Genomic DNA, 23,997 nt, shown 5'->3' on the forward strand with positions numbered 1-23,997 from the left:
TATAAAAGCGAAAATGCGTGTCAGTATGTGCACTTTTAGTGTATATCGCAAAAGGCTTTTGGAGGGGGGGGCACTCAGTCGGCTCACTCCTTAAAACTTTTTATATATACTCTCTAAATAATATCTATGAGTTAAGAACGGGGGTCGCATGTATCTTTAATTTGCCCAACTTTTACGCGCTATTTTCGAGATTTTTTTTTGATCGCTGCGTCTTCGTTTTGCTTTTCAGTATAAAAAAGCGAAAATGAATTTGTGTTCTCGGCCTTAGACGTAATGCTGGGGCGGGGGAAACAGAAACTGGCTTGCAGCGGCAAACTTAAATCGCGTCATGTTTGACCTTAATAAGGGCAAACATCACGCAACTTAAGTTTCTCGCACCTGTCAATTTCACTTTATAAACGTTAAATTAAGACAGCTTTCACTTCCTCTCCCCTCGTGGGCGAGATGGTTAGGTGTCGGGTTTTTTTACCCTTTCGTTTCCACCTTCGCGTCAAGACTTCGGGTTCGAGCCTACCTTCCTACTAACACTTTTTTTTTTTTACCCCCGCTAGTCTATAATATAAATCTCACCTGTCTGTTTAAATGTATGTATGTATGTATGTATGTATGTATGTATGTATGTCTGCCTAAAACTTTCGACAGAGGCGATGGATTTTCACAAGATCGGTATCATTTTGAAGCTTGTCCCTTCAGACAACAAATATCCAAAAATTGGCTAAAAACACTAATTCCTTCACTCTCAACTGGGCACTTTTCTTCACAGAGAGGGGGTCGTTTTTTTTTTTTTTTCCGATATTTTTAAAAGTCATCCCCTTTTTTCGATTGGCTAGCTTTAATTTAAATATTCATCACTTCCAATTTGGCGATGGGCGCAACAGCAAAGACAAAACTTTTTTTTTTATTTTTACTTTCTTTCCCTCATTCGTGGTACAAGTTGGTGCCTGCCTGCCTACTACCACTTTTTTTCTTTTTTATTTTTTGCTCAACACACACCTCCAAACACCCGGGCAACGCTGGCCACCCATGCTAGTTCTAACATAAAGTACAAATAATGATGAGAATAGACTTAAGAGAAAGAGGGGAACTATTATTGACAGTGGTTTTAGTTAGACGGATGTTTTTCGTGAAAGATTGACAAGGAGGGGTGGGGCAGAGATTGGAGCTCAGACGAGCACTTGCCATGGAAATAACGATAAAACAAAGACATGCTTGCAACGTCCCTTTTATGAGAAAGAGGTTGCAGGAAAGAGAAAAGGGCATCCCTCATTAAGCTACGAAGTCTATTTTGTACTCTACATTTAAACAGACAGGTGAGATTTATATTATAGACCAGCGGGGGGGGGGTTGGAGGTGTGTGTTTGTAGAGGAGGGGGTAAAGAATAAGCGAGTAAAAACAAAAACAGTGAATGAACGTAAAACTTCTTTACAAAATCGGAAAAACAAAAACCGAAAAATATAAAAAAAATAAAAAAATCGGGGGGGGGGGGGGACTGCGAAAAGCGAAAAAATGGCATAAATAACCATGTTTCAATATTAAAAGTTTAAAAATCAAAAAAAAACAAACAAAAAAAACTGATATCTCAGATCGAACCTGCTATCTTAAGATAACAACACTGTCACTTTAACCATTGTGCCATGAACATGTGGGCGAATGTAGGTCGGTTTTTATATTATTTAAACGAATGTAAGGGACAACGTCTTTTGTGCATGTTAACGCATGCGTAGAAAACCTATCTTGTCATGAAGGAATAATTTTTTTTTTTTTCACCTCTCCCTGTAGAAATGTTTCTCGTTGAGGTTGAAAGAATGTTTTTAGCCAATTTTTTGATATTTAAAAATGATACCGATCTGGCGAAAATCCGTGGCATCTGTCGAAAGTTTTTGCGAGACATACATACATACAAACACACACACACACACACAAACGCACACACATTTTTTATATATATAGACTAGCGGGGATACCCGGCGTTGCCCGGGTGTTTGTAGGTGTGTGTGCTGGGGGTACAAAAAAAAAAAAAAAAGTTTTGGTAGGTAGGCCCGAACCTGAACCCTTGAAGTTAACAGGCTGAGGACTTACCGCCACACTAAGATAGCAGAGCACTGAGAATGTGTGAAATAAAAATGATTTAAACGTTATGTGACAGGTGCAAGTTTAATGAAGTCAAACATGACGCGGCAGGGAAGGAAAGCGTCGATTGTAATTCTGCACTGCTGGATAGTTAGGTTTGTTTTTTTTACCCAACTTTAACCCAACTCCCCTAATAAAGGGGGAGCGTATCGAAATGAAGGCAATTGTCTGATATGACGGTGAAAACCGACATTGACCAAACGTTTATTGCTTTCGTTCCGTGTGCCATGGAACTGCTGATACGGAAATCAGTTTCGCTTTTTTATACTGTAATACACGCGGCGATTAAAAAATATCTGGAAAATAGTGCGTAAAAGTCGGGCAAATTAAAGATAGATGCAACCCCCATTCTTAACTCGTATATATTATGATTTAGACAGTATATAAAAAGTTTTAAGGAAAAACGGGCATACACAAAAAGTGCACACACACACACACACATTTTCGCTTTTATATATATATATATATATATATATATATATATATATATAGATGACATTTTGGTACCATTACACCATTATTAAATTTGCATGTTCGTGTTTTTTTTTTTTCGATATTTTATAATATTTAATTTTGATTGGATAAAAGAAGGTCCAAGTAAAGTGACATTTATTGAAATCATTTACTTCCTTGGAAGCACGTCCATAATTTCCATAAAATGATTGCTGACTCCTGTGTACTTCTTCTCCCATCCCTGAACCCTACATTACCATTTCTATTCTCATTTTTTAATTTCTACAATTTTCAAGTTATGAATCAAATAAAATAAAAAGTTATATTTCTTTTCCATGAATATTTGGCATGAACCCTGACCCCACAATATTATTATTGTATCTCTTTTGATCAAAATAGAATATACTTTCCTGAGTATCCTGAATCCTGTTGTTTCAGAATATGATTATTTGAGTCTATCTCCAGAAACCTTTATAGTGTTTGTGACCTATATATTATTATGTTAGAATTCAAAATATGTAATGCGTTTATGACCTGGAATGAATGATTGTTTTTCTTTTTTCTTTAAATGACAGCAGTTACATGCGACTGGGGACTGCTTGTGAATTTCAAACTCCCATTAAACATCCTCCTTCAGAGGAAGTTGGTTCGTAGAACATGTGCTGCTTCAGAACAGCAAACAGCATAGCTGTTAGAATTTTAAAAATGCGTTACGATTTTGACATAAAAAAAATGCGTTTTATTCTTTATTTTTTAGTTTTTGTAACAAAGCAAGTCGTTAAAATTCAAAATGCTTGCTGTTTATGAAATAGAATGAGAGTTTTTTTTTTTTTTTTAATTTTATTATTGATATTATTTTTTTGTGTTAGAAAATAGCTAACCTGGATCTAAATTCAAGTTCTGTTCTGACAGTACATGTTTGATGATTAAAGGGAATAAGTTGTTGAAGCCGCTACATTGTTTTAAGTTAGAGTTTATAATGAGTGTTAATTCAAGAAGTCATTGTTGAGATTTCTCTCTATATATAATAAAATAGGAAAATTTTTTTTTCCCCTTTACAAGATGACTGTATAACTTTGCAAACACTGTCTCTACACATAAATCAAAAATGGTCACACTACATGCCAATATTCGATGCATTTCCAGATATTATCATTCGATTTCATTTGCTATAACAAATTGCTACATTATTTCTGAGGAAAGTAACTATTAAAAACAAATCATAGCGAAGTGTGGTAGGAGGACAACTCACCCACTTAATATTTTCTACTGTGACTACTCCAGTTTGGACCAGATCAAATATTTCATAGTCTATGCTTACTGTGATGCACAGTGATTACTTTGTTCTGTTATTAAGTGTTTTTACCTTTCCCCTCTGACTCAGTTGCTGCGAAAATAATGAACTGCCCCTTTCTGATTTACTTCTGATTACAACAACAATTTCATTGGCTACTCAGACATAAGCCTTCATTCTAGAATTTGCATTTAGTAAACATTACAGATTAACTTTATTTACAGTAAACATTGCTGACAGCGTGCCCATTGGTTATTCGTTTTGGTCTCTTATAAACACTGTAATGCCATAGTTAATAACATTTTTATAGAGGCTTGACTTAAGTTAACATTTACCTTTGTATAAACGGTTCCACACCATGGGTGTGTTTTGCAACAGAAGTGCCACACAAAAACAAATGTTTGAACACTTTTTTGAAAGAAGAGCCAAAAAAGGCTAATTTATAAACTAAGGCCAAATTTTCAGAAACAAAAATGGCCAAAAAAGATCAAATATAAAATTCTCTTTATTAATTTAATATATAAAAAAAGCTTTATGTCTGTCTGTCTCTATATTTTCAAACTCTATCTCCTCTGAAACTAAAAGCCACAGAGCGGTGCTAGGGGCCTCAAATGATTGGATTTTTTATAGACCCTTCTTTTCTGAGTCTTTAGCTGGTTAAAATAGTTTTTAAGGGGTCAAAAAGGGTCAAAATTGAAAAAATTGTTATACATTTTATACTGGGTTTATTTTTAATTTTGAATCAGCTGATATACGTGTCACATAGGTATAGTGGTAACGTCACCAGCTTTGAATGCTACAGTTTTGCTTTTGGTTTCAATTCTAGCTGATGGCACCCAAATACTTTTTTAATTTTGAAATCCTGATTCTATAATAATATATACAAAATCTGAACAAATTAAAACATCATCAACGCTCTGATCCCCATCTGGCATCAATTGTGATGGATGGCTCTCGTCTGGGTGAGGCCCCGTGTTTTAACAAGCTTCTGGGTTTGACCTTTACTCCTGATCTGAAATGGAACACGTACATCAAGTCTGTTGCCAAGGTCGCTGGAAAGATGGTGGGATCCTTCTACCGCTCCAGAAGATATCTCACTACTGATGCAATTCTCTATCTATATAAAAGCCAAGTACGTCCAAGGATGGAATACTGTTGCCATATCTGGGCAGGAGATGCTAAAAACAGCCTATCCTGCCTTGACAGTACAAAATAGACTTCGTGGCTTAGTGGGGATGCCCTTTTCTCTACCCTGCAACCTCTCTCCCACAGAAGAGACGTTGCGAGCCTATCCTTGTTTTATCGTTATTTCCATGGCAGGTGCTCGTCTGAACTCCAATCTCTTGTCTCCCTCGCCAATCTTTCACGAAAAACACCCGTCTAGCTGAATCCACTGTGAAAAATTTCCCCCACTCTATATCTGTGCCTAAATCAAAACGTGGATTCCATGAACAAAGCTTCTTTCTTAGAACTACACGCCTTTGGAACTCTGTTCCGTCTGCCTGCTTCCCACCGGACTACAACTTGGATGTGTTCAAGTCCAATGTTAACAAATTCCTAATGAACCACCCCCTTAAGTAAACACTTCATCAAATCTCCACACTAATGTAATGTACTTGCAATAACCCTTATCCCTGAGTGGCTTCCGGGCCTTGATAAGTGGTGATCACTGTGTTAAAAAAAAAAAAAAAAAAATCATATTTAAGTGTATTTTATGACTGGGCAAAACCGGATGGTCCCTTCCACTATGCTATATGGACAAACTAAAACTAAATGACTTTATAAAAGCCATTACTGCTGGGCCACATTGAAGATGTTTGCTCACAAACATTTGCATCTTTCTTTCATAATTTCATATTGTTTTCTTTACAATGAAGTAAAGCTGGTCTCTGTGCACTTGAAATCGGGGTCTTATATAGGCTTTTGAGGAGAACTATTATATTTTTTTACATAGATACAGTTGCGCTAGGACACGTTAATACATTATACAGTTTACATATTGTTTAAAGCATATAAGAGGATGTTGAAGAATATTTGAAACTTATATTTAAATTCATTAAAGTTGAAATTGAGTATAATCAGCTAAATCTCACTCAACTCCAAAAATGAGATTCTTCTTTCTTTTTTTTTTTTTTTTTTTTTAAAGGGGAATGGGGCTTACAAATATTTATCTTAGAATTTTAAGTGGGTGATTCGTTTTTATATATATATATATATATATATATATATATATAACCAGATATTCTGTGTTTTTTTTTTCTACTTTTTTTGGAGACGAATTGACAAAAACTATTAAACCCTAAGTCTAGCTGGCAACAGTACCTCAAAATCTTTCCCTTATTCCTATTAATAACCTTAACTTTTTTATATGTGCCCACACAAAAAAGTAAAATTTGATTAGAATGATTACATGTCATTCTTTCCAGAAATTATTTTACAGTCTTATATATGCATCTGATCCCTCTGCATTACAAGTTCTTTTTTGTTTTTATTTATAGAAAATTCGATTTCTGTGAAAATGTTTATAAGTCTCCTAAAAGTCAAAATGATGAACATTTCACTTTTCACATACTGCTTCTATTTTATGAAAAAAAAAAAAAAAAAAAAAAAATTGTCCAACTTTTTTCTTAGTAAAAGAACAAGTTAAAATGAATAATTATTTATTTTTACAAGTTTAAATAAACCAGTGTCTTTCTAAGAATGAACTGTGAAGTTTGTTATTAGAAAAAATATCTACAGATTAAACGTTTTTTTATATTGGAAATTGTTTCAAGTGTCTTTAATGTTGCTGCTGCTATTACATCATCATCATCATCATCATCATCAGAATATTATTAAATTAAATAATTTTTTTTTTTACAAAAGATTCACCACTTATCAAGGCCCGGTGGCCACTCAATTAGTTAATGAGTGTATAGTAGTCAATGGGAAAATATTGTAGTAATCGTTAGCAGTGGAAATTTGGTAAATTGGATTACTTAAGGGGAACGGATCATCAAGAACTTGTTTACATTGGACTTGAAGACGATCAAATTGTAGTCAGCTGGAAAGCAGGCAAATGGAAGAAAGTTTCAGAGGTGTGCAGGTTTAAGAAAAAAGCTTTGTTCAAGGAATCTACATTTAGGTTTAGGCACAGATAAAGAGTGGGGGAAATTATTGATAATGGTTTCAGCTAGACCATACACCCTGCCCCCTACCCGACCCTATGAAAGTTTGGATAGGAGGGACCATAGATTGGAGCTCTGATTAGCACTTACCGGGCTGCGAGGTCTTTTAACGAATCTGTTCTGGCTTTATATCATCTCTAAAATATGACAAAGCAGAAACAGGCTCGCAATGTCTCCTCTGTGGGAAAGGGGCCGCAGGGAAGAGGAAAGGGCACTCCCCACTAGGCGACAAAGCCTAGTCATCATCAGCATCATCATTATCAAAGGTATATTATTTAATTAAATAATTTTTTTTACAAGTTTCAAAATTCGTTATTAGAAAAATTGGTGCTTATTAAGATAGTCGACAGATCAAATTTTTAAATTTGTGAATGCTTAAGCAAAAATTAATTTTTAAATTTGTGAATGCTTAAGCAAACATTAATTTTTAAATTTGTGAATGCTTAAGCAAAAACAGTACTTAATTGTCATGTCAAAAATAGTAATATATCCAAAAATTCATCCAGTAGAAAAACTGCTATTGTGTTTTTAGTAAAAAAATAAAAAATTTGATCGCTATGGTCCAAAGCAAAACTTCAGCCATTAAAATGGCGAAAAGGGAGATAAGTGTTCCCTGGTATTTGCAATCTTTAAGGTGTTCATGCCTAGGGAAATGCAGTCCACCCCCCCTCCCATTTTCCATAAAAATTACTTTTAGCTATAAATCATTTTCCACTCCAAGAATTCTTGTAATTCTCGGATATAGTACTAATTTCGACATAACAATTAGGTAAGTTTGTGCTTAAAACCGTATATTTTATAAAAATCTGTTAAATCTAACTGTAAAAAAAAAAAACATTCACATAAATGGTTTATTAATATTGAAAATTGTGTTGAGTGTCTTTAATATTCCTGTTGCTACTGTTAGACCATCATATTCATCATTTTTTTTTTTCAACATGGTGTGCCAAAACAGCTTTGCAAGTTTTGCTTCTAGGTCATTCCACAGTAGTATTTTCGTTGTTTTTCTTTTGTTTTTGTTTTTGTTTTTTTTAGGGCTGCAAGGTTTTTTAATGAATCTGTTCTGGCTTTATATTATCTTTCCACCAGGTTACGCCAGTACAAGGGTATTGCCAGTTTAAAATAAATTTAATGAGTCTAGCTTTTTTAAACTTAAAAAAAAATGATCAAAAGAGAATTGTGCATTCAAAGAATTATTTTTATATATCTCTCTTATGTTCACTAAGCTTTTTAGTTCTTGTTGAGTTTCATTATATTAGTGGCCTGGCAAGGCCGACTCTCTCTCTCTCTATATATATGTATATATATATATATATATATATATATATATATATATTTTTTTTTTTTTTTTTTTTTGTCCCCCTAAAACCTCTGGCCTTGATGGAAGGGAGATTAAAACTTGCTGCTATGGTTTCGAATGTTCTGAAATAACAGCAAGAGGAGACTTGATTCCAAATATTTCTCATATGTTACATTTCCTCTTTTTTGGAAATAGGATACAATTATGAATATTTCCAGTATTAAATAATCCTTATACACTGAAATTTACTTTATGTATGAAATTAAAGACGGGAAATAAAACATATGAGTAATATTTGGAATCAAGTCTCCCTTTGCTGTTATTTCAGATCTTTTTAAACCATAACAGCAAGTTTTAGTCTACCCTCCATGGAGGTTAGAGGCTTTGGGGAAATATCAAATATTTTGTAATTCATATGCAAAACTAAGAGTTCACTTTGGACTGTACCCAGCCACATCCGTCTGCCCTCTTCACTTGGGGCTGTATCCAGCCACGTCTGTCTGCCCTCTTTACTTGGAGCTGGACCAAACTGCATCTGACTGTCCTCTTCACATGAGACTGTACCCAGCCACATACATCTATCCTCTTCACTTGGGACTGTACCCAGCCGCGTCCGTCTGCCCTTTTCACTTGGGACTGTACCCATCCGCGTCCGTCTGCCCTTTTCACTTGGGACTGTACCCAGCCATTTCCATCTGCCCTCTTCACTTGGGGCTGGATCAAGCCACTCCGTTTGCCACCTTCACTCGGGATTGAACCCAGCAGTGTCAGTCTGCACTCTCCTTGTTATAGTGGAGCAGATTACCCAAACAATCGTTCATTTGATGATACAAGCATGAAATTTGGCATAAATATTCGCTGGATAGTAGATTTTAAGAAAAAAGTGCTGGCCACCTGAAATTCCAATATGGCGGCCATTTTCCAAGATGGCCGCCATAGGAGTCCAAATTTTGAAAAATTTCAGCATATTATTGTATAATACAGTGCGTTTATCGAGCTTAAGTTGATTTTGTTGTCATAATATTACTCACTTTAAGCTCGTTCAGTGTTCTAGTGTTCCTGTAGAAGCTTGACAAGGGCAACTCAAAAGTTTAGTACAATGCAACCCAGTCTTTTTACATTTGCACCTTCCACTACAGTCAGTCTTGCATCCACATTTTGTCAGTTCACTGCAGCATTTTGAAATCGGTTCCAGTGAAGTCCACACAATTTTCCAAGAGTCATCTTCTTTTGACCATCCCCACTTTGAAGGACATTGAAGTTCTGGATCACGTATGACACTTTGTCCCCAAACATAACCTGCTTGATAGGCAGCTCTTTTGGCATGTTCCTTGAGTGCATTTTGAGTTGGTGGGATTAAGTCATATGACCTTTGCTTCCGTACAAAGAGGTCAAGTCTTGCGTCATCTACTGATGAGGTTGCACTGGACCTATCATACATGAGAATTACATATTTCTCCAATACTTGTAGATCAGACTCCTCAATTTCAGATGGGCTGAGACTGAGTTTTGCAAATGTGGCTGAGACTTCATTAAATACATTCCATGTCTGCAAGGCTGTCTTTTTTCCCTTGCCATTGAAAGAAGATACAACATCACATCCTGTGAAGGCATGGAAGAACAACATTCTCTTGGATTTCTCTGGTCCTAGATTGGACACAAGGCCATGTATAGGAATCCACCTGGTGTGTCCCCCTTGCCGAATCTCACCCACATTTCCTGAAGACCAATTGCTGTGAGAGAAGGCATCATCTATATGGCAATTACTACAATGTCTGTGTCATTTGCATCAACCAGTACAGACTTGTAGCCCTCCTCAGCTGCATGCCAAGCATGTAAGAATATCCGTGTCGGCCTCCTCATGCGTACAGGGTGCCAATTCTTCTAAGCTGAAGTTGGTGTAATTGGCACTGGTAAGGACGATTTCCTCCCTAGTCACAAGGACTGCATTGCTTGTGGTCATTTCAGCTATGGCATCGGCAAGGAAGTGGAAGAGTTCTGATTTCTTAGTGCTGTCTCGAAGGAAGCTCTTCTAGTTTGTAGGCGGTTTGCTCTTTGCGGTAACTCTCCTCCTGGTGGCCTTTCCACGTTTAGATCTAGCTTCTGACTTAAGGCTGGTCTTATGGTATACATCAAAAATGATATCTGTTCTCTTGTGAGTGTGGCTGTAGTTCTGCACCAAGGGAAGAATATCGTTTTGGGCATATTCCTCAAATGTCTTTGGTGTTTTTGGTGCAACAGCATTCACCAGTGAAGCCCCATCAACAATCAGTACATCAGATTCTGGCTTGGACTCTGTAAGCTGGACTTGCCCTTGGAGAATTTCCACAAGATCTGACTTGGTACTTGGACGTAGGTTACCATTCTTGCTGAGAGAGGGGGGAAACGACTGGTTCTCATGCTTGAAAAATTCCTGTAGATCACAACCTCTAGTTTGGCAAGAGATGAAAAGGCAGGAAAACAGGTGGCAATCCTCCTTTAGCAGTTTCTTCTCAGATTGTTTGCTTTGGCCAGTCCCCGTTTTGAAGAAATCTATGCTGTTCTTCTTGATGGACTGGTAGAAATATTGACCATCGTTAAGTTTATCCATAAACGTTTTGAACTGTTCTTTCCCCTTCTGAAGATGTGTAGCAACACGTTCAGCTGCAGATGATTCTGCTATGTCCTTTGTGTCAAGGGTCAGCAGATCTCCTGTCACCTCAGTGAATGGATTGCCCATTTCCTCTAGGACCATGGTGAGCCTTTGAACCTTCTCAAGGAATGTCTTCTGAGCTGCAAGTGACTGTTCATGGTGACGAGTGTCACTCTTCACATCCTTACTCCCTGATACTGTTTCATAGTCGGCCACCAACTTCCTTATCTCTGGCCCAGCCACCATCCATCTTCGAAGAGCTGCTAGATCTTCTGTCAGCCCAATAGCTCCACCATCTCCTTTGATGCTAGCATTATTTTGTTCATGGGCTTGGTCAATGGCGACTGATGAGAAATGCCTGTCAGATTTGTGAACTACAAAGTTTCCATTTTGGAATTGTTGTGCAACCTCTGGGTGTTGCCTCTCTAAGCTCATCATATCTCGAAGATGAACTGGAAGCCATCGTGCGTAATTAACACTGTTGTTTGCGAAGAAATAGGGTATCAGTTCTGCCAGAGATTCACGATACAATGCGAAATTTCCCTCTCTGAAAGCACGTATCAGTGTCAGAATGGTCAGCTCCATGTTCAGAATCAAGAACCAAAACTGAAACAGAGGACTCTCTTTACTGCGGAAGCCACACCACTCTTCAAAGGTGACAGTTTTCTCATCACTGTCTTCCTGTTCAACAAGATATGCACTGTAACCTTTCTTCAAGAGCTTGAATAAACTGCTTGCTGTAACCTGATGAGCTTGGCGAGTCTTTGTAACATTTGTAGCTGATATATCATAATGGGTGTTTGTCCTGGGTTGAGGAACGACACAGTTTCCTTGATTTTGTCCATAGCATGCTTTATGGTGGCAACACTGTGTGCTTGATCTCGCAGAAGGGGCAGCAAAGCATTTATACTAGTCACAAATTCTGCTCTTTGGTTGCTTGCATGATGGGCAGACCGTTACATTTGGTGAACCATCTACATCAGTGGTATTATGGACCTTTTCCAACCATTCATTTTCAAGCTTGACCTCCTCTTGGAAAAGACTGGGATCTGGAAGTGAAAAGTCATCACGGATGCTTGGTTCTGGATTCTTCTTACGGAAGAAAGCTGGTGGAATATTTGTATATGACTCTGGAAGATCCGGGACCTTCTTCGTCCGACCTTCTGCAACATTGGCCAAGATGCGTGCTTCTCCTACATTATCTGAACTTGGGTGCTGGAACATTGAAATACTTGTACCATGGAAAGATGTGCTTGATGTTGTTGCTGTTGGGTTGTGATCTATGTTATCTACAGCAGATGTTGTGAACAGCCCTTTCCTCAAATTTGGTGGACACACGACATCATCTTCCACATATTGCTTTACAACAGTCTCACCCAACTGTCCTGATATTTCCAAAACTCTGTCATAAGATATGCTTATTCCATTCTCATGCAGCTTGTCGATCAGTTGTCTCTTTCTTGTCTTTGCAAAAACTTTCATTCCAACATAAACAGCAAATGGTGTTTCACGGTCTTTGGCATGTCTTTGAGATTTCGAACCTTCCCTGTACTTTGAGTAACAGTTGAACTGCAGTAGTTGAGCAATGGCCACATCTGACTGCACAATACCATGATTCAGATGGGACCTTATGTCCACCCCATGCTCAATACTGCAAACAAACTGCAGAAGTTCCTGGGGAACGGCTTCCTCTCCAAACCCTTCTTGAAATGCCTGGCTGAATTTTGTCTTGTGAGCCAGCATCTCTTTCCGAATGATATCAGCAGCTTTAGCCAGATGAATGGCTTCACTGTACTTTTCTGAATGCAAGAAAGACATCTCGCCCTTTCTTATGTGCTTCAAGCTCAGGGATCCTAGAGAGTAACTGCTCTTTTAATCTGGTAGAATTGACCTCTGGGGATTCCAAACCTAGTTGTTGCAGCCGACGCTTGTAAAGTGAGGCTAGATCAGCAAGTCGAAATATCACTGGTGTTGTTTCTGTACCGGTAACCATGCTATCCATGATGTAGATCACAAGCTCTGAAAACGCTAGGGGGTAAACGTCTTTCCCTTGACCGCTGTCATTCTCCTCTTGCTTCATGACATTAAGATGTGCTCGCTCTGAGTTGTATAACTGTGCCAAGCATCGAAGGTGATACTTCAGCTCTTGGGCAACAACATCACCAGCACTTAACTTTGCTAGGAGCTTTCCATTGTTTAGGGTCCAGGCACACTGATTAAGCTTTTCATTCAGCTGCATGGTCATTGCCTGTCTTAAATTTGATATTTCATCCTCTTCTTCACATAAGAAGCACTGTAGCTCTGGAGGGTCTGAGGTCCTTTGTCTCTTCTCACGGTTCTCTTCTGTGCTTGATGTACTGGGGGTTATTTTCCTTTTCTGTCCTCTTGACAGCTTTGTGTTATTGAACAATAGTCGGCAGCTTTGGTGATATTTTGCTTTATTTCGTATCAGTGTGGCTTCTATGCCTTCTCCTTCATCTAACCGTGCTGGATTAAAGGGTATTGGGCATATCATTAAGGGCATAAAACAAAGGCACATTTTTTGCAATTTTCGCATATCCAGCATAGTCCTGTTTCCTCTGGAATGAGCTAAGAGGTGAAATTAGAGTTTCATCTCTTTTGTCAACCTGACAAAGGCAACATTTACTCTAGTCAGTTTGCTGTCTAGTTTTGGCATCCATCGTAAGAGTCGTTGAAGTGGTGTAGGCCGAGGGTTTATCCTTTTACCACCTTACCATCTTTGCTCACTTTGATGTATGGGATACAGTTAGGTTCATGCTGCTGCCCTACACCTAACCCAATCGTTCATCCAATATCATTTAAATCCCGTACGATCTGTACACCATCCGGATGACAATAAAGCCCCTGTCATCCTTGGCTCGGCTCTCCCGCGCTGGCACATCCTGTCAATCCAGGTGCGGCTATACACTCTCGTCATAATATTCTGCAAAATTCTCCTTCTGTGGAAAAAACGGTGGTACTTAATTTGATCCTCGTGAGATGTGCCACCTTGGTCACAATTTCTCAATGGGTTGATTCAGGGGCTTGTATGGAGTGAGGAAGGTAACGGAATTAAGAACACCTGATTTCTTCAGGATGGCTAGCATGGTTTGTAAGCCTTTTTGGGGCATTTTATAGGCAAAAACAGGTTATCCACTTTGTCATCCTTGCATTAGCAGTCCTTTTTAGGCATAAAAGTTGGAAAAAATGAACGTTTATGGAAATTTGTGGTTTGCTGGCGGCCATCTTAAAAAAAATGGTCGTCATATTGGAATTTTTGATGGCCAGCACTTTTTTCTGAAAAAGTAACTTACAGAGACTATTGATGCCAAATTTCATGCTTGTATCACCAAATGAACGATTCTGGCAAAAAATCACATTAAGCTGCTCCACTATTAAGCTGAACCTAACTGTGTTTCTCAGTCCTCTCCTCGCTAAACTGAACCCAGGTGTGTCAGCCAGCTCTCTACTCTTCAGGCCGAACCTAGTTGTGTCCACCAACCTTCTCCACTCTAAGCTGAACTCTGCCATATCTGTCATCCCTCCACACTTTGGGCTTGACCCTGAAATGTCCACTTACCCTGGCATGGCTACTGATCATCTTTTTTTAAGGTCATTCAAATCATGTATGAAAAACGGAAAAAAAGTGTCCTATTTACAGTGCAGACTTAAACTTTTGAACACTTTATTTCAGAAATCAATATTTGTGTGTTGCATATCTATTTTTTTTTTTACCTGTTTTTCTTTTTGTCTCTAATTAAGTTATTTTTTTTAATTTCAGAGTACTGATTGATCGCCAGAAAATTGTTCTCCAGTCGAAATGGTCGTGATTTGTGAAAAAAGAAATCTACATGTACCCCCTCATCTTCTACAGAGTGTAACGTTATCTCATGTCAATGACCAGCCCCCCCCCCGGCCCCTCCCTTTTCATCTTCCTCTCACCAGTTTTCAATTCATTTTTCTATACTGCTGGCTTATTTCTCAAACAAAAGAAACCCAGAAATGGACCAACAAAATAGAAAATAGTTTAAAATTGGCACCAAACAATGTTTTATGTTCATTTTTGTAAATAGTTTTTTTCTTTGTTAACAAAAACAAAAAGAAAAACAAATAAAAGAAATTAATAAGTCATGGTACGGATGTATGAATGGTTAATATAAAAGAAAGAAAAGAAAAAGTTGTGAATCACATATTTGTCAAAATATGAAAGTTTCCAGTAACTTTCTTTGCTGCTTATTTATATTGCAATACATGTGAAATAAGGAAATTCAAAATGAATTAACAGGAAAACTTATTGAAAACTTATCAATTGATATTATTAGTGTGCACCAAAATTATTGAAAATTATCAAGTAAAATTTTAGTAACAAATAAAATCCAATATTTCTTATATTTCCAATTATACATTGGATGGGCACCATTTTGATCTATTTCGTGTTTTTTTATTTATAAAAGTTAAGTAAAAGGGGGAATAACTCTTGATTTCAAGTTTTCCTAGAATGGACGTGTAAAATGGCTCAAAATGATCAAATATATATAATTGGATATATGGGAAAGAAATAAATGTTATTTATTAACAAAATTCTACTCAATAATTTTTTTTTTTTTTTTTTTTTGTATTTTGGTGTACACTAATATTTTCAATAAATATATCCATACTTTTTCCTGCTATTTTATTTCGAACTGCTGTATTTCGTGTGTATCTTAATATAAATAAACACCCTTTCTTTTTCTCGTACAATTTACTTGTAAGGGGAGATAACCCAAAGAAAATTATCAATTATGTCAAGAAAAATAAAGAATAAATGCTAAAACATAAAAAAAAAATCAAAACCAGAAATATGAAAGACAAAAACGGAGCAAAAATATCCCTCCACTAAAAAAAATACAAAAAAAAAAAAAAAAAGCCCGAAGAAAACCAGTGAAAACAAATTAACAATAAAAACGTCATAATTCAATATCATGAGAAACATTTTTATGTGAAGGGGGAAACACGAATAAAAGAAAAAAAAAAAAATTCCCCCCCCCCCCCCCATATGTTATTCTTTTCATCTTAGGAAAGAATAGTTTTTACTGGAAACTTTTAATATTGATTATTTGGACCACTGTTCTCATTTTGAGTGTTCATGTTTCAGCCGATGTAACTTCTGACCATCTTCAGGTATATCTTCTCAAATTTGAGAAATCTTTCTGTCAAACTGATTCTGGGGAATCTGCACGGAATTTCGAATGCCACCCATTATTTAATCTATGAGGGTAGCATGCTCTTGTTCTGTCAGCCATGACTGGGTCAAAGTCCTAAGTAATGCGCAATTACTAAGTATCGTCCACACTGAGGATTGAACCTTCAACCTCCAGAATAACACTCCAAACAAGAATAGTAGTCTAAATAATGCAAATGATCAATCCTCATGTGAAAACTTGAGAAACGTTTTAATGTTTTAAATGAATCTCCTTACTGAAATGATTTTTATCTTTTATTTTTCTCTTTAGTACGCACTACCGAAGAGTTGAACCAACTGGAAACATGTAAACGAAAAAAAGCGAATATACAAATGCAATTAAATTGGTTTGTGTGATGAGATTTTAACATTTTGTCTTTTCTATTCCAAATATTTTATCAAGAATAAGTTCTGGTGATGTCTTTCAAATAATAAACATGAAATATTAAAATCTCTCACCATTTAAGTTAGGTTGATTTGTGTTGACATATCTGCTTTTTTAATTTTATCTTCTATATTTTTGTTGGATTTTATCCAAACTGTTTTTCTTTCTTTTTATATAATATATATATGCAAAGATGCCAACATCTACAAGTCTTGCATCAGAAACATAAAAATCTAGACAGATACAGTAAAATTTTACCCATGTGTCCCAAGGACGCAAATCAATATTTTGTTGCTTGTCAAGAATTCCCCCCATATTAAAAAAAAAAAAAAAAAAAAAGTAGAGAAAAATTTGTATGATGTACGTATCCATGCTAAAACAAAAATATCATATTCCAAAAATCACATAATGGATCAAGTAGATTTATTTTTAGATAAAAAAATTAAATTTTATGATTAACTGAGGAGTCTTGTTCCTGTTGCCATTTTGAAGTCTCAAAAAACAAGGAAAATGACTCAACAATAATACATAATTGTTAAATTTATTTTGTAATGCCTACAAATTCCCATTAATCATTTAAAAATGAATTCATTTCTAAAAATAAAACTACTTGATCAATTTACATAATTTTTGGAATGTGATAATTTTGTTTCATCATGGTTACATACATCATACAAATGTTTCTTTTTTAATATAGATGGAAATCTTGATAAGAACCAGATTCTTTCATAAAAAATGGATACATTACAATGCAAACGGGGAAGCCTTCAAAAGGGTTCTCCTTTTACCTACCATATTTAAAAAAAAAAATTTTTTTTCATTTTTTTTGTTTTCTTTTTTCTTATTCCTTGACCATATCAAGCTTACTATAAGGATACTTGACCTGACATATCCACCCGTTTCTGTTTAACTTAATTGAATTTATGATAAGGATTAGGGGCTATATATACAGTTTACTGCAAACAAGGATTCTCAACTCAAAACCTCATTCTCCTGCTATTAAAACCTCAAGAGCAGCTTCTTCAGGTCAACTATTCTTTGAAATGTGCATTCTTGAATTTTGGTCATCTGATCCCTTCCATGCTTGTAGGAAGGAGGGGCATAATTCACATTTATACTATTATATTATTTATATAAATTTAAGATCAGAGTACCTTAATCCTTTAAGGTCACTGCATTATTTTATGCAGAGTGTCTAAGGCAAGATTAGTCTGGTCCCCCCCTCCCCTCCAGGTTTCAGAGCACATACACCACATTTATGTAGGATAAAGCAAAATTGTAAGCAATTTTTTAAAAAATTCTATTGTTAAATTTTCATTTTTTTCTCCTCTTATTCTGGGAATTATAACATAAAACATATAAATTAAATTTTTGTATCTTGGGACATGAAATTAAAAAAATAAAGCAAAACTATCAGTATATATATCTCTCTCTCTCTTTACACACACACATATATATATATATATATATATATATATATATATACTAGCAAAAGTACCCGTTGTTGACTGGGTTCAAAAACAGCCTACAGAAAATGGACTCTGATTTATGAAAGTATGATAGGTTATGAAAAGGAAGGGTTGTAAATTTGGGTTGAATTTGGGAGTATCAAAACCAAAGCAAAATATGATGAAAGTAAAAATAAAATAGATAAACCCCATAATTTATTATAACATACCTGTTCACACTGAAACACTTATCACAATATTCTGTGGATCTATATTAAAAAGCCTTGTTAAACTTTGTGACATATTTCCATTCTATGGAGGTCAGGTGTGAACGAACACCCCATAATTTTATTATACCATATTTCTTCAAACTGAAACATAATTATCAAAGTATACTTACGCAGATAGATATGAAAAGTCTTTATTAAAGTTTGTGCCTATTTCCATTCTATGGAGGCCAGGTGCGAACGCAGACCACACAATTTTATTATACCATCCCTATTTAAGTTAAAACATTATCAAAGTATTCTTATGTACATCTATATCAAAAACACTTGTAAACGTTTTTTTTTTTAATTTTTAAAATTTTTATTTCCATACTTTATGGACCAGGTGCGAACGCAGACCCCACAATTTTAATGAACCACCGTTCTGCCAGATCAAACATACCTATTCCTGTTTCTCGATACATCTATCATTATATGTAATCAGTTTTTTAAAATAGTCAAACATATAGGAGCCTATTCGTGACCAGACACACACACACACACACACACACACACACACAGACATTCAGCTTTATATTATAGATATATAAACAAACAGTAGATGTCTATGTATATCTGTGTGTAAATATTTAACTGATAAGCTCTTAAACTACTGGAAATAGTAATCATACTCCAAGAATGGTTTATAACGAGTAAAATCTTTGTTTGGATGGATGAATAACATATGCAGACATATATCAGCAACTTGCTGACATATTTTTATTTCTTTCTGCGCATGCCCAATTTTAATTGATTTCTTCAAGTCGTTTAATATTAAATCTTTCTTACCTATCTCTTGATAGCTACATGGGTAAGGAACACAGCTAGAGCGCTAAATGTTTTGGTTTCGATTCTAGCTGATGGCAGCCAAGTCACTTTTTTTTTTTCTTTTCTTTTTTTTTTCTTTTCTTTTTTTTTTCTTTTCTTTTTTTTCTTTTCTTTTTTTTCTTTTCTTTTTTTTCTTTTCTTTTTTTTCTTTTCTTTTCTTTTTTTTCTTTTCTTTTCTTTTTTTTCTTTTCTTTTTTTTCTTTTCTTTTCTTTTTTTTCTTTTCTTTTTTTTTAAACTTTGGAAATTGCTACTATATATTAGGTACAATATAATATTCAATAGAGAATTGGCTAGGTAATAGTAGCAGCAGTTTAAAGAATCCAAATAAAAAAATAATCAATTCACATCTCCAAAATTCAGAACCGTAAGCTAAGTTCCTTTTTTTTTTTGTAAATATAAATAAAGGTCAGAATCTGAGAAGTAATTTGTGGTCAAGTCAATATTGATTTTTATTTTTAAGTGTACTGATTGTATGTCCAAATTTTATATGACAGACTGAGTTTTTAAAATTTCTTATTACATTTTGAAATGTCACAACCTAAATTCATTTTTATCCGTTGGAAAACACACACGAACATATGCAAAGTTATCTTATGATGCTATTGATGTGGAGATGTGTATATTTTACTGCGATGTGCATCAAGATTTTGTTTCTGAGATGTTTAAGACTTTCTTTTTACGCTCATTCATATTCTGTGCTTTTTTTTTTTTTTTTTTTTTTTTTAAAAGAAAATGGTTAACCCTCTAGCCCCTGAACATATTAATACCTATTAATACATATTAATAAAAATTCTGAAATTTGAAATTATAGATTTTTATTGGATCAAGTAATATGTGCACGATTTCTTTGCGCAGTATTCGTGTATTGTTTTGGGAGAGATATACACATGGCTTTAATCATACAGCAGCATTGCACAACATCTACAAACCTTGACCACCTGCACCTTATTGCTGATGTTGATTCTGCAGACGTGGAATGGGAGAAGATCCTAAACTTATGATGATCAGTCCTAGTTTAAAATAATATTTTATTCTGAACTAAATGGGACACATTAACCCTCTAGGGCTTGAACATATTAATACTTATTAACAAAAATTCTGAAATTTGAAATTATAGATTTTATTGGATCAAGAATCATTAATCTGTACAAAAAAAGTGAATTCATTTAAAAACTTAAGTTATGAAATATGCCATATCTATCACCTTGGGCTCTAATTTTCCTGATTAGGATTGTGCCATATATGGCACGGGCGGCCCTAGAGGGTTCAAACGTCTTTCTATAAAATGATAAGGCAACTTCGCCTTTGTATATATATATCTATGTGCAAGTTTTCTTCACGCCTATGTGACATTGAGAAATATACATAATTGATAAAACAGTTTATTTATATGAAATTGTAGCAAGTTAACTGAAGTAGTTTTTCAAGTGATGCTTTAAAGCCTTCAAAAGCATCTAAGAATTTATCGCAGTCATAAATAAGGAGGTATGTTGAACTTTTATTAGGACTGAGAACGTTAAACATGTTTACGAAGAACGTTCAATGATTATTTAAAAATTTTAGCTCCATTCATAGTGCATATTTTGATTTGAATAAATTTAACGAAATGATTAATGCCTACTAATAAAATCTTTCAGTTTTCAATTTTAAGGAATGAGCAATTTCATTTGATAATTGTCTGTTCATTAGCGAATGAAACTTAGTAGTAGATTTCGGAGTGTCTATCACTGAATGAATTATCAGGTTAGATAAAATATGTAATCAATGAAATTTATTGGAATTTCACTTTTTTTTTTTTTTTTTTTTTTTGTAAAGAACATACAGACTATTTCCATGATTAACTAGCTATTCATAAATATTGATTTTGTAGGAGAAACATTGATAACAAGCTTTGAAAAGCCGAGTGACTTTACTTTATTATGTGTGTATAACTACTTCATTTACTCACATAAAATTAATATACGAAAGTATAAATTTGTGTAAACTTTAAGTATTTACTTCAAAAGTGCTCAATACGTAAGTAGAGCTAGTTCGTAAGTTATAAAATATATATGGCGATTAAGCTACACTGAATATTCCGTGTTTCATCCATCCTAGGACTCTTCAGGCTTATACGCATAAGCCTAAAGAGTCCTAGAGTGGATGAAACACGGAATATTCAGCATAGCTTAATCGCCATATATATTTTATAACTTACTATATATATATATATATATATATATATATGGTTCTTGTCCAGAATTCCCTCTATATAAAAAAGAAATATAAAGAAAAACTTGTCAGACGTACATACTTGTTATGAAACGAAAATATCATATTCTAAAAATCACATAAATTGATCAAGTAGTTCTATTTTTACATAAGAAAATCGAATTTTATGAGTAAACTAGGAACAACTGTATTTTCCGCCATTTTGAAAACAAAGGAAGATAACTCAACCTGTACAAACTTGCAAAATTTATGTTGTAATGCCTACAAATTTTTAACCGCTTAAAAATGGCGTTTTTTTTTCTAAAAATTCAACTACTTGATCAGTTTATGTGAGTTTTGGAATATATTTTCGGTTTGTCATGAGTATGTACAGGATACAAATTTTTCTTTGTTTTTGTTTTTTTAATATCTGGGATATTCTGGACAAGAACCACACACACACACACACACACACACACACACACACACACATATATATATAGAATAAGTTAAAAAGATGAGGAATAAAGTTATAAAGGAATTATTACATTATCAAATCAATAAGTGTTAAAGAAAGGGAAAAGACGGGTTGGGATATATATATATATATATATATATATATATATATATATATATATATATATAATCAAAGAATCAATCTTTAACAAAGCAAAACTTCAGATAAGAAAAGCTCAACACTATTAAGAGGAGCAAACAAATATAGAAAATGAAATATTAGGAATAAAAGTTATATATAACTTTATTATATCATCAGAATAATAAGGAAAGTTAAGTAAAAAGAAACCTCTTTAGACCATGGCATTTCGAAATTAAATGCTTCTCATTAGAAGAGGAGAAGGGCCAGTGTTGGGACGATTAATCAGAATCAGAAAAAATCAAAACAATTTGGGGTATCAGTAACAAAATCAGAAAAATTTGTGCCTATTTTCGGATGCCAAAAACGATTCCTTTAAATATCATTTAAAAAATTTTTTTTTTATTTGATTTTGTTTGTAAAAATCTTCGACTGCTAGTAGTATAAATAAGGTAATAAATATCTATTGATTTAAACTTCCAGTAAAACGCAAATCTAAGCCCCCCCCCCCCCCGTGTTTTTATGTGTAATAAAAGTACATGCACATTTAAGATGTTTTTTTTTATGGTAATCGGGGGGGGGGGGAAATAACCATTTTTATAGTGAAATATTTAGAGGTTTATGAGGACTCAGAATCAGGAAGTTAGTATGGAATCTGTAATTTTATCGAAATAGGGAAAAATATTGGAATCGTCCCATCACTAATAGATAAATACTGTCTGAATACCATTTATATAAGTATTCCTCCTTTCAAGCATTTTTTGATCATGCTTTCTAAATTTTTATCAAATGCAAAGTGACTTTTGAAAGTTTGTTAAAATTTGGATAATTCAACAAACTAAGCTTCTAGTGTGCATACATAAAAATCAAATTTTCTTGTTTCATCCTTATTATTCAAACCACTTACCTTTGCAGGAAAGTGGTTATAGTCATTATTTTAGTTAGTGGCAATTTACGTTTCTGCATTTTTGAGATGAGGATTGGTTCTTCGTATTTGGATTCTTTGAACTACTGTTCTCATCTTGAATGTTATTTGCATAACGTTTCAGTCGATATAATCTCTAACCTTTTTTAGGTGTATCCATAAAACTCGTGAATCATTTCAACTTCGGAATTCAAACAGAACCCTTTATTTCATCCATGGGAGTAGCATGCTCTTGTTCTGTCAGCCATGATTGGATAGAAATCCTGAGTAATTCGCAATTGTATTTTGAGGGTCGCCCGCACTGAGGATTGAACCTTCCACCTCCAGAAGAGTGTAACTTTACGAATGAATTAAACTAAATGCTTTATCCGCTACCCGATGGGTTCTTGCGGAAGATGAAAGCAGTAGTCTGAAGAATCCAAATAATATGCGTTCATGGCACATATTTAAATCCTGTTTGTGGCTCTTAATTATTTCCAATATTGTTTTGCATTTGTTGTTTAGACTACAGATTGTATACTTATTAAATATAAATTGTAAGAATGCATATATACATAAAATCTGCATTTCCTGTTAAAAAAATGTGTTTACTTTCAGAATGCTTCATTATTAGGGCTCCTTCAGTCTTTGACAGACTATAGATACCCATGAAGGAGTACCTGCGCGCAAAATTTTTGTGACAGGAGGTGCATAATCTCCAACCACACGTCTCTCAAGTCGACATTGTTAAATACCAGTGGCAAGTGGAGTGTATGTACAGGGTGACTCAAAACAAATGCCGAGATAAGTGGAGAGCATATACAGTGCCTAGAATTTCCTAATGGTCACCCATCTGGTACTAACCAGGCTCAATGTTGCTTAACTTCAGTGATCTGACGAGAACTGGTGTGCCAACGTGATTATGCTTCATTATTATAAAAGACAAAAAGAGATGGCTAAAATTAAATGACCCCTTTCACCCCTTTAAAAATAAAAAATAAAAGCATAAATAAAATAAAAATAATCTTGTCGAACTCAGGAATCTCACAAAATTCCAAACAGAACCATTTATGTCATGAATGAGGGTAGTATGCTTTCGTTCTGTTAGCCATGTCTGGGTAGAGTTCCCAAAGTAATTTGCGGTTATAGTTTGAATGACACCCGAACTGATGATTGAACCTT

General features: G+C 34.8%; 1 protein-coding gene across 1 annotated transcript in view; it reads left to right on the plus strand.

Moving 5' to 3' along the window:
* Positions 1-16,668, plus strand: part of LOC145285865 (uncharacterized) — a 48,678-nt gene extending 32,010 nt beyond the window's left edge. The window contains exon 7 of the mRNA XM_080134309.1: positions 14,759-16,668. Coding sequence (XP_079990435.1) covers positions 14,759-14,770 — 12 coding nt within the window. The 3' untranslated portion in view covers positions 14,771-16,668. The remainder of the gene's footprint in view (positions 1-14,758) is intronic.
* The last annotated feature ends 7,329 nt before the right edge of the window (positions 16,669-23,997 follow it).

Source organism: Euprymna scolopes, chromosome 10 (assembly GCF_053919585.1).
Source record: "Euprymna scolopes isolate OS-2025 chromosome 10, ASM5391958v1, whole genome shotgun sequence".
Taxonomy (NCBI): domain Eukaryota; kingdom Metazoa; phylum Mollusca; class Cephalopoda; order Sepiida; family Sepiolidae; genus Euprymna; species Euprymna scolopes.